The sequence below is a fragment of the Taeniopygia guttata genome, chromosome 18 (genome assembly GCF_048771995.1).
Source record: "Taeniopygia guttata chromosome 18, bTaeGut7.mat, whole genome shotgun sequence".
NCBI classification, from domain to species: Eukaryota; Metazoa; Chordata; class Aves; order Passeriformes; family Estrildidae; genus Taeniopygia; species Taeniopygia guttata.
In genome coordinates, this window is record NC_133043.1 from 6,919,150 (window position 1) to 6,941,017 (window position 21,868).

The 21,868-nt window shown below is 41.9% G+C and overlaps 1 protein-coding gene across 1 annotated transcript in view; it reads right to left on the reverse strand.

The window, feature by feature from the left end:
* FOXK2 (forkhead box K2) overlaps positions 1–19,680 on the reverse strand; it is a 42,359-nt gene extending 22,679 nt beyond the window's left edge. The window contains exon 1 of the mRNA XM_030287417.4: positions 19,230–19,680. Within this exon, the coding sequence (XP_030143277.2) occupies positions 19,230–19,573 (344 nt within the window). The 5' untranslated portion in view covers positions 19,574–19,680. The remainder of the gene's footprint in view (positions 1–19,229) is intronic.
* Positions 19,681–21,868: the final 2,188 nt, after the last annotated feature.

Sequence of the window (21,868 nt, forward strand, 5' to 3'; positions counted from 1 at the left end):
TCCCAGCCACCAGAACTGCAGTTCCCTGCTTCCAGGAGCCACTGGTACCTCCAGTGACATACACTGATTCAGCAGGGAACCACTCAAGTTGAAATGTAGAAGTCTGGTGATGCTTCAGTAAGTTTAAGCCATCTCAAAGTCTAATCTTGATACAAAAAGACATCATGAGACCTGAATTTAAAAGCTGTGCTGTATTATATCACACAAGACAACACTCCCAATATGCAACTGTTCTAACCATTCTCTTTCAAAGCATGAGATTTGAACTAATATAGAAAGATAAGCTTCCAAAACAAAATTCTGTGATACTTTCAAGGCCTTAACTATAACTAAGCCACTGCTGTCCCTTTCATTAGAAAACACTGACATACTGCACACAGGTCAGCTCAGAAGGTCAGTGGGTTTTGAACTCTGAGGCACACCGAAGTTTGGGTACAGCAGCATTCACATGAGAACAGTGCATGTAAGAAATCTGAAGGACAAGGAAAATCAGCACCAACAGTCTTCAAAAAGAGGGAGTAGGGAGGGAGTCAGAGAGTTCACCCTGCACACCAAGTAATCCCCTTCAAACCCAAGGGATTGGTTTTAAAAGACAAGGCAAAGCTCTTCCCTGATAAAAACTGCTGGAAAAGAGCACTGAAATTTCATCATCTGCCTGCCCATTAAGTATTATTCCCATTTCCAAAAACAGATTAAATGGATTTGTGACTTGGCCAAACCGTTTTGGCAAAGTGTGCAACAGAGTTGGGAACAGAACATATTTTTCCCAACACTCAATCTTTGTTTAAACATCTTTGATCATCCCCCAGTTCTTCCTTTTTCTACAACCACTTTAAGAGGCAAAGCATCAGGTGAGAGACATGTCTTCAGGAAAAGGGAGATTAGTTCATTAAATAAGACAGAAGTGCCTCAATCAGTTTGTTGCACAAAGGGAGCTGTTTAAGGAGCACAAAAGTGGCTGAGAAGCCTACACAGCAAAAAATAACACACACACACATACATCTTAAGCCATATATCACATTCTTCCAAAGCTAAAGGAACTTTCATTTCATCAGTACTTTACTATTACACCATGAAAACTGCTTATTAAATGCATACATTCTAATTAAAATCTATACAGTTAAATAGTGAAGGGTTTGAGGACGCTAAACAACACAAACTTCATTTCCTATGTGTCTGTGAGAAGCAAGACTTCTTCTCCCTTATTGAACAGAAGAAAATTAAAGCAATATTTCAACTAATTAAAAAAATAAAGAACAAAAAGCTAAAATTTCTGTCTAAATACTGAACAGTATGTGGAGGGAAAGGCTTCTTCATTTTCTTTCCATTAGTACCAAGGAATTCCTCATTCCAGGTGACAAACAGCTGCCAGGTTACTACAAGTGTTACTCATTCCTGTGCAGAACCACGGAAAAACATCCCTGCAATGCATGCCTGGAGGTGTTCAACAACAAGGGCACATCCTACCCCTGGTGACACTGAAGGACTCGCTTTCATTTTGTTTATTTGTGTTTTATCTACTGTTTTTAATTAACCATACTCCTACCAGGCCTTTTACCAACAGAATGAAATTGAAAAATCTTCCACTGGCTAGAAACACCTTTTTTTTTTCCAATAATGAAACTGTTTTAGTGATAAAAGCACTATTTTCACTTTTTATTTCTTGTCCTGAGTAAATCAAGGACACTGCTGTACACTCTTCAGCCTGGTTGACTCTAACTGCATTCCTGCAGGGCTGGAATTCACAATGACCAGATCAATCCCACACAACAAAGAACATGGATGGAGGGTGATGACAAAAGCATCTCCTTAGGTTGTGCTAACCAAACCCAATCTGACTTTTCTAAGAATAAATCAACCATGTCTTGAGAGCAGCTTCTTTTGGTTTAGCTTCAAATCCCAACCTTTTTTAATTGGGTGGTGGTTTTTTTTTTGTGATTTAGCTCTTCCTGACCTTGGAATTTTCTAAAAACAGAGTATCTAAAACAAAAAAATGGTCCTGGTACATAATACACTGTTTCACTCTGCTTTAAGCTCTGGTCATTAGCCAGACATGCCAGAGCAACTTTGTAGGCAGTAACTGACACAGTATCAGTTAAAGACTTCTAGAATAAAAAATTAATATTGCAGCACACAAATTGATGTAAGTTTATAAATTAATTTAATTTATAAACTAATTAATTTATAAATTAAGTTTATAAATTGATTGAAATGCTGAACAAATGAGCTGCAATCAACTCCAGGAAGGTTCTTAGGCACGGGAAGACCCTGCCAAACTGCTCAAACAATTAAACTTTGCTGGATGAGCAGAAATTTGCACAGCTTTCCTACACAGATATAGATAAAGCAAGGTGTCTTACTTCCACCCACCTGGAAAACCAAGTGACATTTGTCCAAATCAGGCTGTCAAAATAGTCACAGAACAAAAAATCCTCCAAATTATCAATTATCAGCTCCCCACACACCTGTAAACTGGCTCTTCCCTTTAGCAGAATACCATTGGCTGTTAAAATTACATTTCTGTTATACGCAAATATTAATTGCTACAAATTCATAATTGGTTTTGTAGTGAAATCCCAACGCAGGATTGCGTATTTAACAATTTCAGCAGTCACAGGATTACTTCAAAATTCCCCTGCACAATCTCCTTGTCTGGCAAAGCTGAAGAGATGGAAATGAGTCCAATGCATATGCTGCTGCACAGAGAGAACTGCAAACACTAATTTCCACAGCACTTAAATTAACATGTTTCCATTTACACTTAAGAACCAACTGATATTTGAAAGATTTCGATTTTCAGAAAGATGTGCACTGGTGAAATGAAATGTTAGTCCCTAGTCAGAGAAAGTGTTTCCTATTTTTCTGTATGTGTACAGCATTATACTACACTTCTGTCAATAATGACAAAAAAACTTTTATCCTGAGAATATTTGTATTTTTTAATCTTTATGTCAGTATAGGAAGCACCACAAAAAAAGTGGTACTTCCCATTATAACCAAGGTGATCCCAAAATTAAACTTACCATAAATACTAAAGTAAATAGCAGCAAATAGTACTACAGATGTGGAGTAAATTTCCCTTGTTTTTAACTCATATATCTAATAATTTTATAATCTTAGTGTCCTAGGGTGACCAAGACACTTAGAAATATCCATCTGGAAAAGTAAAAGACTAATATTTTAAATCCTATAAAGGAAAAGCAAAACAAAAATGGAGATGATAATTAAAATATGAATCCAAGAGACATTTTAACAATTCTGGAGAGCATGACCATGGCCTACGCAGCATTTTAATAATATGTACACCTTCCCAGTGCACAACAACATGCAGGCTTTAAGTCAGAAAAACTAAGATGACAACTTAGATGATTAAAACCATTCTGTATAAACCTGCAATTTTTCAACATCCTTTCTCAAAATAAGAAATCATCAGGATTTTTTTACAAGTTGCTCATTAAATGTTAACTTTAATGCACAGGTTTGTTTATTGTGTTTTTTAGAGAGTCAAAAAGATGCACTAGTTATTTTTAAACTACCACGCCTTTAACCATCACCAGGAAACACATCAAGAAGACCTTAAGAGCACTAATTATTTCACTTATATCTTTCACTCAGTTTTGCTCACTCTCCTGAGAAAACACCACTCAGTTTATATGACAGTGCCAGGAGAATTAGTGGCTTTCCCCCAAGAACTGCAAAGGTAACAAGACACGACACCCCCACCTGATAGAGAGAGCTTGAAAGATAACAAGAAACTTTGAATTCTTCATCTCCCTCAGAAAATAAAACACAAAGTTTAACAGAGACTACAGAAACTGCTTATCAAATATCTGTGTTTGAAGATACATCTGTGGTGAAGAGCAAAATGAGAACCATCAACCACACAAGTAGTTTGGACCTCCTAAATATAGCACCAGCACGGCTTTGTTGTTTTTCCAGCCCAGCTTCATTGTCCACAGTGGTCTCCTTTGTTTTTCCTACTCCAGGGTTTGTGGCTCACATCTGTGACTGTGAACCCACCAGCAAAAGCACCAAGGATCTCTCCTGCCTGGGGAGGAGGCGGCCAGGAACACCTCAGCTTGTTAAAGCTCCCAGTGACACCAAGCAAACCAGCACCAAGTGACCCAGCAAAACAAAGTTTTGTAAGAAAATATTCTTTGGGGTTAGTGTGAGAACTGCCTACAGGGGATCTAACGCTGCCAGAGCCACATCAGGAGTGCTCCAGGCTCACCCTGGAGGAAAGGAGGGTCGGGGGACCTGCAGCCAGGTGGGGTCAGGCTCTGCCCCGGGGAAGGAGGGACAGGACAAGAAGAAATGGCCACAAGTTGTGCCATGAGAGGTTTAAGTTGGATATGAGGAAAAATTTCTTCACAGAAAGGGTGGTCAGTCCCCAGCACAGGCTGCTGAGGGCAGTGGTGGAGTCACCATCCCTGGAGAGATTTAAATGACATGTGGCTGTGGCACTTGGGGACATGGGTTAGTGGTGACCTTTGCAGTGCTGGGTCAATGGTTGGACTCAATGACCTTGACGATCATTACCAACTAAAAAATTCTATGATTCTATGAAATGCTAATAAAACCATGTTATCAACCTTATATTAGTATCTTCCCATCTGCTAATGGAAAAAGTTGCACTCCTGACTTGACAGAAAACTAATCCCAAGCCTCTCCCCTTCTCTTCCCAGGGATTGTTTTTCAGGCCCACCAGTAAACTAATCTGGCCTGAGCACACAACGTGAACACCAGAGCTCTCACACAGGACAGGACAGAACAGTTCTTTCAGCTCTAACTCCCAAGGAGTTTGTTTTAACTAACCTAGAAACCAAAGGGTTAGTTACAGTCTATCTGCAGGGTCTGAATGTTATTGTAAAATATGGTTAAAACAAGAAGAAAGTGCAGTTTTAATGAACCTGTGCTACTGTAGAGCTCTAATGTGAATGTTTAAAAAAAGGCTTCTAAAAACAGCAACCATGAAAAGAATACTTTTAATTACTGCAAATGCTTGAAAAATCAAGTTTACCAGCATACTTAAAATGAGAAGCAAAAGTCTTGTGTAACAGTGTATCCTTTAACTCAATGCACTTCCAGGAGAAAACTGAATTTAAAAGAATAATCTATATAAAGAAGCATGCAATGCTAAGCCTGTTACCTACAGTGCACACAAATAACTATGAGATGATTCATTCTGAAAAGCTCACCAAGTCCAATTAATTTTGTGTCAAGCCTGATCCCATCCAAGAGGTAACACTCCCTTAAATGTTATGAAACACACAGCAAAGATGGAGTATATTTGTATGTACATTAAAGTTTTATCTACTGTTGCTCTCCAAAGCTCCCAGCCCATCAGTCTGGGTTGGTGCTCACTCATTTTGTAGCAGTATCCACAGCACAGAGCTGCTAGAAATGAAGAGTCACAAGCAGTCTGGAAACTCAAGCTGTCACCAAAAATCAGTTTAAAATCAGAAAAGGCCTATGGAGTGTCTGATTCACATCATTTATCTATCCAAAGATGACAAGGGACGAGGGAAAAACCCTGCCATTTCACAGATGTGAAACATAACAGCGGAAAATTGACACAGAGAAGAAGGATCACAGCTAACTAATGCATATAGATCAAGTCCCAAAAGATTAAGTGCAAGGTCATTTTATCTCTCAATTACAAGTTGAAAATAATCAGACTAGTCTCCACAGTTTCAATGGCCTTACCACAGGAGTTACCTGGGATGGCATCCTAAGAGAATGAGCACAAACAACATAGTAGTGGGGATGGTGGTAAACACAGCAAAGAACTTCAGAAATACAGAATCAACAGCAGGAGTAGAAATAAAGATTGAAAAAAACCAAACAACAACAACAAACTAAAAAGGAAACAAAAGGCTCAGGGCTTGATACTGACAGAGGGGAGAAAACCTCTCAAAAATACATAGCTTGTAACAAAAAGTAAATAACTCATGGCCTAGGCTGAAGTGGGGGCATGTGCTGGTCATATGTTCAGCGTATGTTACTGGCACCGTCACCAGCATGTTCCATGTTGTAATAGCTGAAACATTTAGAGCTGAAATGTGCTGCCTTCAGGGACGACATGATCTGGGCAGCCCTGACGAAACACACACCACTCCACACGAACACAGGCTAATTTTGGCTCACAGGTTATTTCTCCATACTCCAAACAATGCTTTGCTTGGCACTAACTCACTTCAAGAGCTTATATTAAATATAACCAGTGGTAGCGTGAAGCAACCTTTAAAAGCAGCAGGCTCAGTTTATCTAAGATTACACAAAATGACTACTGTGGTGTCTGTGGCTCCTCGAGGCCACTCTGCTGGAGCCAGGCTCACATTTAAACTGCTCAGCACCTCTGAAGCTGTGCACAACTCCTCTGTGCATTCAGCACCTCTGAAGCTGTGACAACTCCTCTGTGCATTCAGCACCTCAAACACAGCAATGCACAACATGGCCCAGGTGACAGTGAAATGCAATGGTGATGTTTTAAGACTCCAAAATATGGAGGGGGTAAAGACCTGATTCATATGGAATTCAAATATGTGACTTCAAACACCTGCTGGCTGCAGCTCTGCTTCCCCACTCCTGGCAAAGCTGCACAAGAATGCTGCTTCTGCTGCTGCCACACAGATCCCACCCCCTCTGCTGCCCAAATCAGCCCCTTCTGCACCCAATATTAGATCCATTCACTTCCCTTTAATACCTATCATGTAGTATTTTCCTTTTAAATACCCCAGAGTGATTGCTCTTTCCTTTGTATTTTTGTATTAAATCATTACCTGCACAAGTCAAATCCTGTCTCCTTTTAGAACATCTTTAAGAGGGTTATTCTAATGACTTAAAGATGGTGTGAACCATCACAAGTATCTAAGGACCTTTCAGATTTAAAAATAAAAGTCTCCCTCATTCAGTGAAGAACTTGATAAGTCCAGCTCATTGCTCTGTGTCAGACACTGTCAGCATGTTCTCAGTCAGCAATTTATATTTACCACAAAACATCCCTAGGAAAACATAGGGCAGTTGTATATATTCCCTTCTTTACATCTCCCGGGGAAAGCTGGAACAAGCAGCTCCCATAAAAACAAAACAGTGACAAGAAGTACAAAACTGTGCTGGTGAAACACACCCAGAATCAAACGCCTGTTTCCCTAAGCAGAGCCCAGGGATGAAGTGTAATGTCACTGCAACAGGCTCCTAACCCCCCTGGGCCTTACCTACATTCATCTGAGAGTAATTAACCCTAAACTACTTAGACCTTCCAGATAAGGAATTTTACTGGGAGAACAAAAAAAACACCAAACGCTGTAATATCAAATGTTGTTGCAAAAAGAACAAGTTGCAGAAATAAGAGTTTCCCTGGGGATGAGGCACACCAACACCTTTCAGTAAAAGAATGGAATCAGACTCTGAGTAGTAGGAGAATTACCAAAAACACACCCTGCCTCCCAAACAAAGAGACCTGGATCACACATTCCTACACTGCCATCTTCCACGTTCACTTCCACAACACCAAGATTTTTCTTTTCTCATTTCAAAAGCTGTGGAAAAGCCAGATTTTTACAACCAACATTTTTTATTAAACCACCTTACTCAGTTTTCTTCTCCCTGTAGTCAAAATCACACTCTCCCACACTATGGTTATTTTGTATTCTATGTAACCATGCTTTCCAGCTCTTCAGATGAAGCTGAGTTATTTTATGGCACACTTTTCAGCAACACTGCAGCTAACTCAAGGAATGCACGTAGAAAATACAAATAATCTTTCCTTCAGCTACTATTAAACCAAAATAACTTTAAAACACTACCGCCAAACTTAAAACTTTTACAGATTTTTATTTTATCCTTCTGGCTGAGGGTTGAATTATTTACATTCAGATGCTTCTTTGACTCTTTTGCAAGGCTTGCATGCTTCTTTTCTTTAGAGGCTTCAAACCGCCCAGTTTGCTGATAGCCCTAGATAAGAGTGAATAACCTCACGTAAGAATCTTGAGTACTTACTAGTCCACAGCAGACCAAACTTATTTATAGCTAAGTAGCAAGCTGGGGTTAGTGATCTCTTCCAGGCTCAACAATCTTCCAACCTCAGAATAACCACCCCATAACACAAGCAGGGCTATTTCACTACTGACAGGAAAGTCAACATCTGTGTATGAGGGTGTGCTGGCAGATGAGTGCTCTGGCTGCCTGCACTGCAGGAGACAGCAAAAGCCATTCACAACAGGCCAAAATTCATGAAGGAAATTTAAAATCTTCATCAGGAGTTGCTTTGAATTTACCTTGAATGTTTAAACAGAGAAAGGTGGAAGGATCTGAGCTCTCTTCCCAGCTGTGATTGAGGTTTTTATTTTTATCTTGTGAAGGTTTAACAATTAGTGCCAATTTTTTCTGAGGTAATATTCCTTATATCCTATGATGCAGTTAAGGAAAAATTACTATATGAGAAAACAGCATCTTATGCCACCAAAAAATCTCAAAAAAGAAAACTAAGGAAGAAATAAAGAAAACAGAATATTTTTTAAAGTTCTAACAGAATTCTGGCAGAATCTGAGTTCTAATGACGTTTCATTACAAAAAGGGTGAATATTCATAGATTAGTTGCATTTCTTAGATGGGTAGACCAATACCAGGAAAAAGTTTTAAAAACAAAGGCTTGAATTTCAATTTAAGAGGATAAACAAACAACTGAACTTCTCCTGTGGTTTTTACCTATTGCATCTCTTTCCGGTGCTGCCACACGCGCCTGTCACGTGAATATTTTAACTGAAACACTGTGGTTTCCAGGTCCAAAATGTCTCTGCCAATTATCAATATCTAGAAAGCTGAATAATACTGTACCCACCCACAAACTGTAGAGCCCACCCTGACCTGAGACTTCAGCCCTGCATTCATTTCAGAACCTGCATTCCCAGCAGAGGGGAACCACCTCAAACTGCTGCATTTGCTCTTCCACCCCGATGCAGCTGCAGAAGTGCTGCCAGGATCTTGATGGCATCACTGAGAGGAGGGCTGCATGAGGATGCATTTCATCATTCATATGAGAATCTTACCACCCAACCTAGTAATTTTAATAAAGTTACTTCAGAATATATTGCACACTCTTCAAAGCAGGATTTTCATAGCATTTGAACAAGTCAGTGTTTGCTTTGCAGCCCCTAATGCTACTAAAGGCAAAAATGCTCAGTAATACGAAAGGGCAGAGAGGACCAAACCACCAACCCCCTCTACCTGATAAAAAAACCTCCTGAGTCAGACCACACCAGCTTTGGCTGGTTTCTCCAAAGTGTATTGAGTGATGCCCATGTCAGGCAGATCAGACAGAAACACCTCTAGACCCTTATGTGAGCCTAACCCAGCCACACCCAGGACATTCACACAACTCACTTCCTGGAACACCTCTTTGCTTAATGCATTATTTACTGCTTTCATCTGTGGAAGTGATAAACAGGGTTTTGATTGATGATCATTTAAGTAACTCACTCCTACTAACCTCTGCCAGCATCCAAATCCACCAAACACTGCACAGAAATTAAGGGTGGTATTTGTGATCATCACAAACCACCAGTCTGACTAGTGACCTGGGGAGCAAAGCCTGGATTTATCCAGGAGCCAGGTTGATTCAGGGTATGGAATGCAGTCCATACATTAACTCTGTCCTCTGCTACAAGATGATCCACAGCCAAGGAACCCATGCCCCTTTTTCTCTTATGTTTTCTCTGTGTGTTCACATTTACAGAGAGATAAAAACAGACAGCGAGAAAGCACAGATTAACCAAAGGTATGATACCATCAACTTATGTCAGCATCCTGTCTACTTAAGGTCAACCTTTTTAAACAATTTTTTGGATTTAACAATACCCCTTTACCAAAAGGCATGCTGTCACAAGAACTTCTAGGATTGAAAGATTTTTACATTACATTGCAAGTGCTTTTTTAGTACACCAAAATTAGTTTTGGTCTTTCACTCTTTCAAATCTTTCTTTTCCTTCCTATTTTTATTTCATATAGCATAAACAGCTCCTATAACTGCAACTCCTTAATGTACAATTCTACAAGTTCCAGCCAGCTGACTGCTCCCCAAAGTCTGTGCAGAGCCACCATGCACTCCACTCCACTCACAGAGAATTTCACGTGAATAAATTCACCCTTCTCTTCCCTAAGCCTCACTCATTTAAAAATCTTGTTTCTCTGTCTCCCTCACTGCTCTGTAGGCCTTCTTCACTTGCCTAGAAAGGTCAGAAGATTGCAGAATCACCAAGGAGGGAAATTCTAGGCCTTGTCTGCTCAAGTTATATTCTGCCTAGAATACCCAAATATGTCCAGAGGACAATACAAAGTGAAAAATTAATTATTTCCTGTATTCTCAGTCTTAAAAAATAACAAAGAGAACATCAAAACAAACAAACAAAAGCTAGCTAATTGTGTTTACATCTTCATAAACAATCAGATTTTTACCTTACAGGTAGTAAAACATATTTTACACTGTGCTAAGACACCAACATTTCAGCTACAGCTTTTTGAGGAAACTGATGCTTCAAAAGAAGCATCTACTTTTTCCCAAATGTGACAGGGAAAAAAGGAAGCCAAGAAGGAAAGGGGTAAGAAAAATACCTGCTCCCATACTGGAACACATCAGTGAAAATCAGAATTTAAAAGTAACTTCTATCAATACATTATATCATCTAGAAAATTTCTGAAGCAGAACCATACATTAAATTTTCATTTAAGTAATCGAAAAACTTGAATTTAAGTTCACTACGAGATGCAAAGACCTTTCCCATTATACAGTAGCCTGATTTCTTATCAACACAAGAATTAAGTGGTTTATACCCCATGAGCTGCATCTAATACTTAAAGAACAAAAACTTTCACAGAATCACTTTATATTACACAAAAATTATCTCTCAAACTGTACAGTCTCCTCCGATATGAATAGTGTGACACAGTGAGCAAAAGCAACAACAGCAGTGTGAGAACACTACTGGCAAGTGTAAATAAACAAACATCCACTGGACGTTTGATGCTTTAGAAGTAATTTTAATTTCAAACCAAGACAAATATTGACTCTTTGTTAAAACACATAATAAAATGGTCTCTTGCTATAACCCCATGATAGTTTATTAAAAAATACTTGCAGAGGAAGTAAAGAAGCTTCAGCTTTACCCTAAGCCATGACATGTCACCCAGCCATACCTGCCCTTCACCAGAGCTGACTACAGCAAGGGTTATTTTTTTTGTTTATCAGAGGAAGATGTTGAGATAGATACCCCACCACTCTTGAAAGCAACACAGCTTCATTCAAACCTTGACAATTTCGTTTACAGCCTCTGCTTTCACACTCATTAGAGAGCCTTTAGTACTCTCATTGAGCCCCATAAAAAACAACCTACACCAACCCAGCCACCTCACGCTCCTTTGGAATAAAACAAACACTGAACCCCTCATGTCCCCCACTCTTGGGGACTTCTTCCAGACTTCAAACATTTTTAGCAATCCTCTACTTAAATCCTTGCAGTTTTGCAAGATCCTTTAACACAGATTTGATTCCAGAATGAAGTGAAGCTCCAGCAGCAGCTGCCACTCCCCAGTTTCCACAGAGTCATCATATCAGTGCCTTGACACATCATCCCACAACAGGCATCTCATGATCCTTCTGCACTCATGGCTTTCACTCTACTGCTACTTTTCACAACAGTCTTCCACCCTATAGTCCTGCCCTGTGTACTTTTCCAGGTGATATCGTTTTGGGAGTTTTAAAATGGATTCATTCTACTTTTTTTGTCCTCATTATTTATGAGGACAGTGTTTACAACACTGTAAATATTTATCAGTAAGTGCATTCACTCCAGATCACCACAAAAAATACAGCAGTGATCAGGTATTTCTAATAATGATTTAGCACTAAGCTGCACATTATTCTAACCAGCCCATGCATTCCGTAAGTTCTGCTGTTGGGAATACAGACATTTTTTTCAATATGGGATTGTAGGTACATGAAGCACTTCATACAGTTATAGCTATCCCCATCCCCAGAGAATCCATGTGGACAAGGTGCTGAAATAAATCACTTCTGCTTTCAGCAAGGCTTTGGCTGGAGCTTCCTTGTGTTATTCTTAAAGTTAAGCCTTAAACCAGCACTGAATTAAAATTAATTCCAGTCAAGTTTATACTAATTTTGTTCCACTTCATAACACCCTGATAATGACAGCATTCTGGCATTTTTACTTTGCTGCTCTGGCTCTCCAAACTCTCAATTCCATGCACATCCTTATTCACAGGAGCTTCACTGCTGAGGTCAACAGAAATGTTTGGATCAGCATGGACAGAACTGTTTGCCAATCTCCTCATGGTTTTCACTTCATTTGGTGCACATGGACAAACACAAAGGTGGTGTGTTCATATTAATATTTATTAAGACACTCTGAAATTTCAAATACTGTAAATTTTCCTCCCACCAGTACTCCAGCACACACAGACCATGCTTCGTCCAAGCTCCTGCCTGGCAATACCTGAGAGGACAGAGCAGCACATGCAGGGGCTGCAGCAGAATCACACACAGCTGTGAAGAACCAGACTCCAACCATGCACAGACCTTCTCATGCCCTACAAAAAAATGATGTGTCAAAAAATTTGTACCAGCTCTGCAAGCACTCACTGAGTGTAACTCACTGCAGCCTCAGCTCCCTTCAGTGATCAAACAGCAGTGTGGGAATCTAAACTGGAGAATGGAATATTTATTTCCTATACCATCCAATGTGGAATAGCCGCAGAATAAATATGGTTCCTCCCCTCCGACTGCTTTATCTAGGTCAGAAAACTCCTTAAAGGCAGGAAGTCGTAGGAAACAAATGTCACTACACATCAACTTTTTAACATGAAAACAAGCAAGGCAGCAGATAAACCCAGCACCTTCCCAGGATTTCAGCACAGACAGCAGCTTATTAGTGAACTCTTGTGAAAACTCCTTATAACTGCAAAAGCCATGGCCTCACACCACATGACAAATACATAGTTTTCTTTGAAATTATATTTTTCCCTGTGTATTTTACATAACTTTATATAAGTTAATGGGACTTGAGATGTCTTGAAGAGTTGCTGCATTTACTGAAAAATACAGCAAATGAGAAGCATAATCTTATTTTGAATAGCTCAGGCATGACTGTTAAAAAACCTTCTGCTTTGTCCATGACAATTGTACATGCTGAAAAAAATAAAAAGAAAAACCCAACAGCAGCAGAACTCCTCCACAGCTGAATTAGTCTCTAAAACACATCCCTCTTCAAGAATGAATAATATTTGTAAGTGCCCTTACCTAATTATGAGCAAATTAATAATGTACATTTATTTTGAAAAGACAGGGTAAAAGATTAGCTTATTTTCTTTATTAGCTCATTTAACTTACTATTTTTGCTATTGATTAAGTCTACTATCCTACTCCAACATAGCACCTTGGTATTTTGATTTAATCAATGCAAAAAATTATTTAATTTGCATATTTCCTACCTCATTATTATAACTGAAGTAAGAATCTCAAAACTCTCTTTCAACTGCAGATTCTTGTAACAGACAGTTTTAATACTGACTTTGCACCTTTAAACCAAAATTACACTAATCTTGCTTCTGTCATAGAAATTTACAGGAAATTCACAGACTATAAAGATGATTTTCCAGTTTGTAGTATTTCATAGAACTACACAAAAAATCTACTTCCTCCTATAGCTAACTACAGATGTAAGAACATTTGTAGGATCAGTAGAATTGGGTAAGGATATTTCATATACATATCCATCATACCAACAGAAAAAGCATATCGAGTGCAAATTAATCCAAATATAAACTGTTTAAGCTTTACCTCAATTACCTGATTAGCATCTGACAATTTGCAATACTGCTTTATTAACAAAAAAAAAAAAAAGTCACTCAGAAGGTGCGTGTAATTGAGAGGCAAATATGAAAAAAAGAGATGACAGAAACAACTGTAACATAAATTATTACTATAGAAACTTCCCGCTCATCTCTATTTTCATTTCAAATCATATGTGCTCTACCTTCCTCCTACGCTCCTTTTCAATCAGATCTGCTAAAGTGAGAACACTGCTTCTACTGAGCTTGACATTTGCAAATCTTACTTTAAAGTAGCCAAAAACCCACCTATAAACACAGCCCCGTTGACCTTATTAGTCACTATGGCACAGGACCAGTAAATAAAAGTTCCTGGAGTCTGTCAAGTCACAGCCAAGTCCAATGTTCCTTCGTTTCATGCTCTGAGGTAATTTGTAATTGATAGATTTAATACAGCAGGTATGGAGCTCCAAATACACCTCTGAACACAAATCCCAAGGTGTCCCACAAATCCCAAGGTGTCCCACAAATCCCAAGGTGTCCCACAAATCCCAAGGTGTCCCACAAATCCCAAGGTGTCCCAGCTTTCAGGCAGCTGTCGCCTGAGGAGCTGCTGCTCTGTCAGAAGTGGTGTCAAGGAAGGGAGAAAGCAGGTGCCCACAGGGCCTGAGGGACTCACAGCACGCTGTCAGGACAGACTGCAAGAATATATTCACACCAATTCCTTCAAGCATGTGTTTTGTTTGATTGCTCAACGTATCTAACAGTTCTATTCATAAGAAAACTTTAGAACAATAAATCATAATTCAAACCCAAGTAATGCACGCTCTTCCTTAGCTACCATGGAACGCTACCCAAGGAAATGTTATGATCCTTTCACCTCCACTCTTAAGCCAAACTGCAGATGTTTCCAGTGAGAAATTTCCATGGAGCACATGTACAGTCACAGCTCCAACCACACAGACATCACAACTTTGCCCATAACTGAAGTAACTGCAATTAGATGAGAGAAAAAAGTGCACTGATATATTTGAGGCTCTTTATAATCTGTTTCCTGGGCAGGTAACACTGAGCACACTAAACTCCAAAGAATTGACTCAGGGAATAGATACACTTGATCCTTGCTCAGAATCGACCAGTTTTCATCAGCAGGAGAATTTCTACTGCTTAAAGGCAGCAATAAGCCCAGTCTGTAGCTCCAGACTACAAGACCAAGCTAAAACTATTGATTGAGCTCTCTGTATTACCAGGAGGAAAAGCAGAAGAATACAAACAAATTAAATTTTAGTTTTCAGCTACATATGTTTAATTTAGGATTAGTCAGTAAATGTTAAGCTAAAGTAAAATGTATTTGATGTCATTTACTGTAAGAGCACCCACACGTGGTAATGTAAAGAAGTCTGCAGAATGAATGACAGAATGGGAGAGTTATTTACTGTCTCTTACTATAAAAGAGCTTCAGTTGGATCAAATGAAATTACCAGGCATCAATTTCCAAAAACTTGGCAAAAAGAGGTATTTTTCCCAACATGGGCTCCGATCACTTTGCAGAATTCACTACCCAAAGACACTGTGGATAAAAGAGGTTTACCGAAATTCAAGTACTAAAAGAAGAGAAAGAAGAATTGCAAACAGTAAATTATTTTATCTCAAAAAGAACTGAACTCTGACTTTGGAATAAAAAGAAAAACCAAGGGAAACACAACCATTTCTATTAATCAATTTTTATGCTCTTTCCTGGGCATCTGCTACTGACCACTCCTGAAGGCAGGTCCTGGACTAAATGCATCTGTGATCTGACTTAAAAATGCTGTTCCTATGTTCATGATATCTTGTTTATGAATTATAAATTACTTCCACAAAAGCAAAACCAAAACTAATGACTAAAATACAAAATCTATGGATTTGTCAAAATGAGTAAGGCTGCCTCAGAACAGTTAAGTCCAAGATGTCCAGAGTTCTGTGAATTCAAAGGCCAATACACACAGCACATCCGAGAAACCCAAAAATCAAACCAAAACAAAAGCAGTCCTTCAGAGCAGTTGTACCCAGAAGTCTGTCTGTTTTTCCAGCTGTATCAGTTACATCTGTCTGGAATCCTGCCTCTCCAAAAGCTGTACACAACAGCTCCGACAACAACTGCTGCTCTGCCCAGCACAAAAGGTATTTTTCAAGCCAAGTACCTCAAAAGCAAATATTGATGTTATGATTTACCTAGCAATATATCCAATCAATGCTTTCACTGAAGGCAGGGGAAATTCCACAGGCAGCAAATGAAAGCAATTAAAAAACATGAACTTTACTAACAGAAGAGGGACAGTCTGTGCATCTCAAAGGAAGCTGTAGAAAAATAATTGCACTGCTTTCATCTGGGTGTCTTGAGCAGGAGCCTCTGCAACCTCTTTCTTCCCAGGTGGGCCATGACATTGACAGGAGAGCTCCTTGCTGGACACACTCAAAAATGGCTCTTTTCTCCCCACCCCCACTTGATTCATCTCACAAGACGACAGCTGGTTTGTACATACACAAGTAGGGATGGGAGTCTGTCAAGAACTGCAAAAACAAAAACACACTTCCCACTGCTATTACCTCCTGCTTGATAACTTCAACATTTGAATTGCCAGTGAGGCTTCCAGGGAGGCATTAAAAATAGCAACCAGAACACTTATCTTAAGGCACAATAATTCCATGTTTCATGACATTTCTATCTGCAGATAAAAGATGCCTTTATTACAGGTAAGTGTATACACTAACATTAATAATTTAATTTCCCCAGATGTTTAAAATGTGTGTTTTGCAGAAGACTACCAAGGTGTATTTCTGGTTTTTCCTTCCAAAAACAGGGAGTTCAGTAACATTATTAATGCAGTCAAATTTAAACATTGTGCTGAAACAAAAAAAGGCCAAGGACACTGGAACTACATACAATTATTAGTGACAAGCAAATAAGACATTTCAAGTCTGTAAGAGTATTGTACTTGGCACCTTAGTAAGTCACTATTAATCAGACAAAACTGAGACGTACCCCCATTCTTGGTTTCCAGGATCACTTAAAAACAAACAGAAGGAACAGGCCACCCTGAATTTTTTAAAACTTCACCTGCCATTAAAATTTCCAATGATTGCGTAGTCATAGGCAAAGCATATTTATTACTGGCAACAGAGTAGGATTAAAGAACAACAAAAATAGATCTGGTGATTACTTGAGCTGGAGGCTGGCAATCACCAAGCTTGAGCTCACACCAAAACTACTTTCTTTCCCATCACACCTCAACCATTAATTAATGTTTACATTATACTGAAGTAAGTAAGTTTGACTCTTAAAATCCAGGAGACCACCTTCAGTGTGACCAGTTAAATCTACAACAAAACTCAAGAACAGGACTACAAACAATATTAGTCATCAGCAAGCCACAGTAAGGACTTCCTAAAGGAGACAGTACCTCGAATTTGCCTGGAGACTACTGTTCAAAAAAAAAAAAAAAAAAAGCTTTGCAAATAATGAAACTACTATTTCCCCATTCAACCCCAGTAAGACCAGACTTGTGTTTTAGAAACAGGTTTGTTTTTAATAAAGCAACAAAATAGCAGTTGCTCTTAATCACCAGTGTAACTCTGGGGCTGTAGACTCTTCCTGCCCTTCAAGGTGATGCTCACCCCCTGCATGGCTCCAGCTCCAGGCCAGGGGCACCTTGTATTTACTGGCCTACACCTCCAATTTGTAACCAGGATTTACCACTTCTACCAGCTCTGGGAACTGAGGGCTGTGTGTGCACAGCCCAAGGAACGGTGTCACCTCTGAACACGGCAAATGCCAGTTCCTGCACCACCACCCACATCCACCGCTGAAGAAATTTTAACTGCATACAACTTTTCATCATTGTTCAATAAAAAATTGAGACAAAAAATCCTTCTGAATCTTCTTTTCACTTGAAAAGTGACACCGATGGAAAGAACTAGAATAAATTACAAATCAGTGGTCAGCATGAAGAAGTACTTCTCTTTTTCTCAAGTCTTAAACATTTAAAAGAATGCTACTGACTTAACTACTCCAACTAATTCTAGTTTGAAATCAACACAGATCATGCACAACTGTGCTTACAAGTAGTATATTATACTGCAGTGCTTTCCAATAAAAAAATTATTTGATCTACATTTCAAAATGTGTTAGACTAAAATACAGATTAACCACATGCCAAACAATTATTAATATTAAAAGCAGAAAGCAAAAATAGAACTGACAGTTAAAGGTCAAACAAGTCCTTCAACTATATTCAGGACTACACACTGGCACTGTTAAAGTCCTTCAGAATGAGCATTTCCTAGAAAGCAGCAAGGTAAGACAATTTGATTTTCACACAGAAACCGGGTAAGAAAACTAACATCAGACCAACACAGCAGAAAATACACACCATCAGTGTCCTAAACACAGTTTAAAGGCTCATAGGGCATTAAGGCTGTGTCACTGATGGCATGTGCTTTATAAAGCTACAGCACTCGTAACGTTTGAGGTATTTCTTAGTCAAGGCAGCTAAAATACACTAAACCAAAACACTTTCACTTTTCCTACATGTGACTCTTCAGAGCACAGATCATTTATTTACACTTCAACACAGCCTGAAATGTCGGGGGCAGGCCTCACGTATTGCCCTAGAAAATCATTTTGCACAGACAGTTAATGTTTGCTAATGGCAAAGGAATGTATTACCGTTTAAAACCTCTTAATACATTTGTTGTCACGTAACGAAAACATTTTAAAACGCTAAGGCCAGCAGAAGCATTTCAAGTGAATTATTCCGTTTACCCATAAGAACAAACGTTAAAATGATGCAAAGCAGCACAAACTATCACCAAAACCAGAACAACCCCGCGGTTCTGCCAAAGCACCGAGGGGGCTGCAGGGCTCCCCCAGAACAGATCCTCAAGGCAGGCAGAATCGCCCGGCAGGTTTCCCCTGAGGTGTGGGCAGCACCGGGGGTACCGCGGGTGTACCCGGCTCCGTTCGGCAGCACCGGGGGTACCGCGGGTGTACCCGGCTCTGTTCGGTAGCACCGGGGGTACCCCGGGTGTACCCGGCTCCGTTCGGCAGCACCGGGGGTACCCCGGGTGTGCCCGGCTCTGTTCGGCAGCACCGGGGGTACCCCGGGTGTGCCCGGCTCTGTTCGGCAGCACCGGGGGTACCCCGGGTGTACCCGGCTCCGTTCGGCAGCACCGGGGCCGCGCCGTGCGGGGCTGCGGCGGGGAAGGACACGGCGGAGGGCACGGCGGCCGTGCCGGGCGGTGCCGGCGGAGGAGGCGCGGGCAGGACGGGGCCGCTCTCGCCTGTCACACGCCATGTGCACCCGCGGCCTCCGGCGGGCCCCGCAGCGCCGGCCCCGCGTACTCACACTCGCGGCAGCTGCAGCGGCGGCGCCCCGCGCCGCTGGAACACGCCGTCCACGAACACGCCGTTCTTGCCGAGGCAGCGCAGGTAGAAGTCGCCCCCCGCTCCGCCCGCCGGGTCTCCCTGCGGCGGGGGCGGCGGCCCGTCCGCGCCGGCCGGCGGCGGCGGGGGCGCGGCGGTGAAGATCTCGAGGTGGCGGCGGGAGATGAAGCTGGAGTGGCCCATGCTCACGTCCACCGAGCCCTGCGACGAGTTGCGGCCGATGGTCACCGAGCGCTTCTTCATGAGGTACTCGAACTCCCGGCCCTCGAGCCGCGCCACGGCCGCCGCCGCCGCCGCCGCCGCCATCTTAGCGAGGGACGAGCGAGGCGCGGCCCCGCCCGCACCGGCCCCGCGCCGGCCCCGCACACAGCAGGGAACGGGGCCGCGCACCCGGCCCTGACGCAGCCGCGCGCTGATTGACAGCGCGCGGGGCCAATCAGCGGCCCGCACGCCCATGGGGCTAGCGCGGCGCGGCCAATGGCGAGCGGCGCCGGCCCCGCACGTCCGAGTGTCGGCGCACGAGCGCAGGGGCGCGGCCCGGAAAACGCGGAGCGGAGTCGCGCGCGGGGAGCGGGGCGGAGCTGCCCGGGCAGCGCCTCCCGCCCGCCGCTGTGAGGGGAGGAGAGCGGGCGGGACGGGAGGGACGGACCGGCAATGGGACGGAGCCGGCGCTGGGACAGAGCCGGCCCCGGGACAGCCGCCCCTACCGGCCCCGGGACAGCCGCCCCCGCCGGCCCCCGCGCCCCCTTCCCTCCCTCTCGGGCACCTGCAGCCCCCGCCGGGGACCCGGGCCCCGCACCTGCCGTCCGCCAGCAGCGCCCAGGCACGGGGCAGAACGGCAGAACGGCACCGGGCGCGGGGAGGGGGGAAGAATCGAGAATGAAATAAATAGAATTAGACAGTGCTAGAGGGTGAGCAAGAACCACTAGGAGAGGGCTGGATAACTGCTCAAATTTAGCCTCAGATTACCGTATTAAGAAATAATAAAAATAAAAGTTTGATCTGACAGCCGTTTGAGGGTTATGTTAAACCTAAAGGTAATCCCGCATTGTCAGGTTTGTAACATTCATGAAAAATCAGCAGAGTGCTTCAAATGTACAAGTTCCAGGTGAGCCAGGCTGTATCTGTGCACACACTCGGCTCAGCCCCAGTTTTCTCAGAGGAACTAGGGCACACGGAGCGAGCGAGTGACCTGACACGAGCACCCAGACACCGAGTGCTGAGTGTCTCTGCTCCGAGGGAATGGCACAGGGAACAGCGTGCAAACACTGAGAATCCATATGGGTTTGACTTGAAAATGGTTCAGGCTACCAAAAAATTTTACCATTAATTTTAGAGTTCATCAAATTACAGCATCTGCAATGAAAATATTTTACCTGATCCAAATACTCATTGTTAAAGGGACCAGGCACTGTCAAAACTGAAAAGTAAACAGTTAAACACTTTCGGCTATAAACTGTGAAGAGGGTGCAAAAATGTATTCATGCTTATTTACCAACATATGCACTACAAACATGTCACCGTAACAGCTCCATAACCTCACCGTGGTTTGTTGCAAAAAGGATTGTGCTGTTTGGGGTTTTTACATTACTGAAGCTCACAATTATTTATTAATAAAAATAACTGCCCAGAGAAGCTGTAGCTGCCCAGTCCCCAGCTGTGTTCAAGGCCAGGTTGGACGAGGCTTGGAGCAGCCTGGTCTGGTGGAAGGTGTTCCTGCCCATGGCAGGGGGATGCACTTTAGGTCCCTTCCAATCCAAACCATTCTGTGGATTCAGAAGACATTAAACATTTTTACACTTCAGCTAAAAAACAGTCAAAGTGCTAACAAACACCCAGCAGTAAAGCTGAAATTGAAACTTCTGGGTTTGCACATTTGAGTCAGCAGATCTTCAACTGTAGAACTATTTTGTGAATGCTTAGGAACTGAATATGGTACCTGCTACCTGCAAAGTGATGGCAAACCTTAGTTTTACCCTTAGGATTGTATCAGCACTTCTGATAGGCAGCTACAACATAATTCCATACCGGTTCAGTCCATTTACACAACCTCATATGCACAGCAGATGCAGTAAAATATAGCAACAGTTTAGAGCTTCGGTTTCTTTTACAGAAAACTTTAGTTAAATCTTGCCCACACTTTGGTATTTAGAATCAGACTTTCTTCTATACCAACATATGTTTGGCACAGAAAATGTGGAGCATCAGAGAGGCAGTTATGACTCCCTGATTCTCAGCTTGTTTTTATCCTTTGGCTCTGCTGGCAACAGAAATGTTGTGCCTGCTTAGCTAACAATGGCTTTGGGATCCTGAGGGCCCTGCTGGCTGGAATTGCCCATGGATTGCCATCTCCTAACACTCCCCACGCCTGCAAAGGGAGAAAACCGCCAGAATGGGAGAGCAGCCAGGTGAATTTCCATCAGGCCAGCAGCACTTTTCACCACCCTGATGGTTGCTCAGTTTGCAGAACTTCAAGGCACTGCTGCTCCTTCACCATTTTCTGTTTGTGAATCACAGCTTTCTTAATTTGTATCAGTTCATTAATATCAAGCAGTACTGTATTCACAAAGCTGATATAAATCCCGTCCTGTTCATACAGAA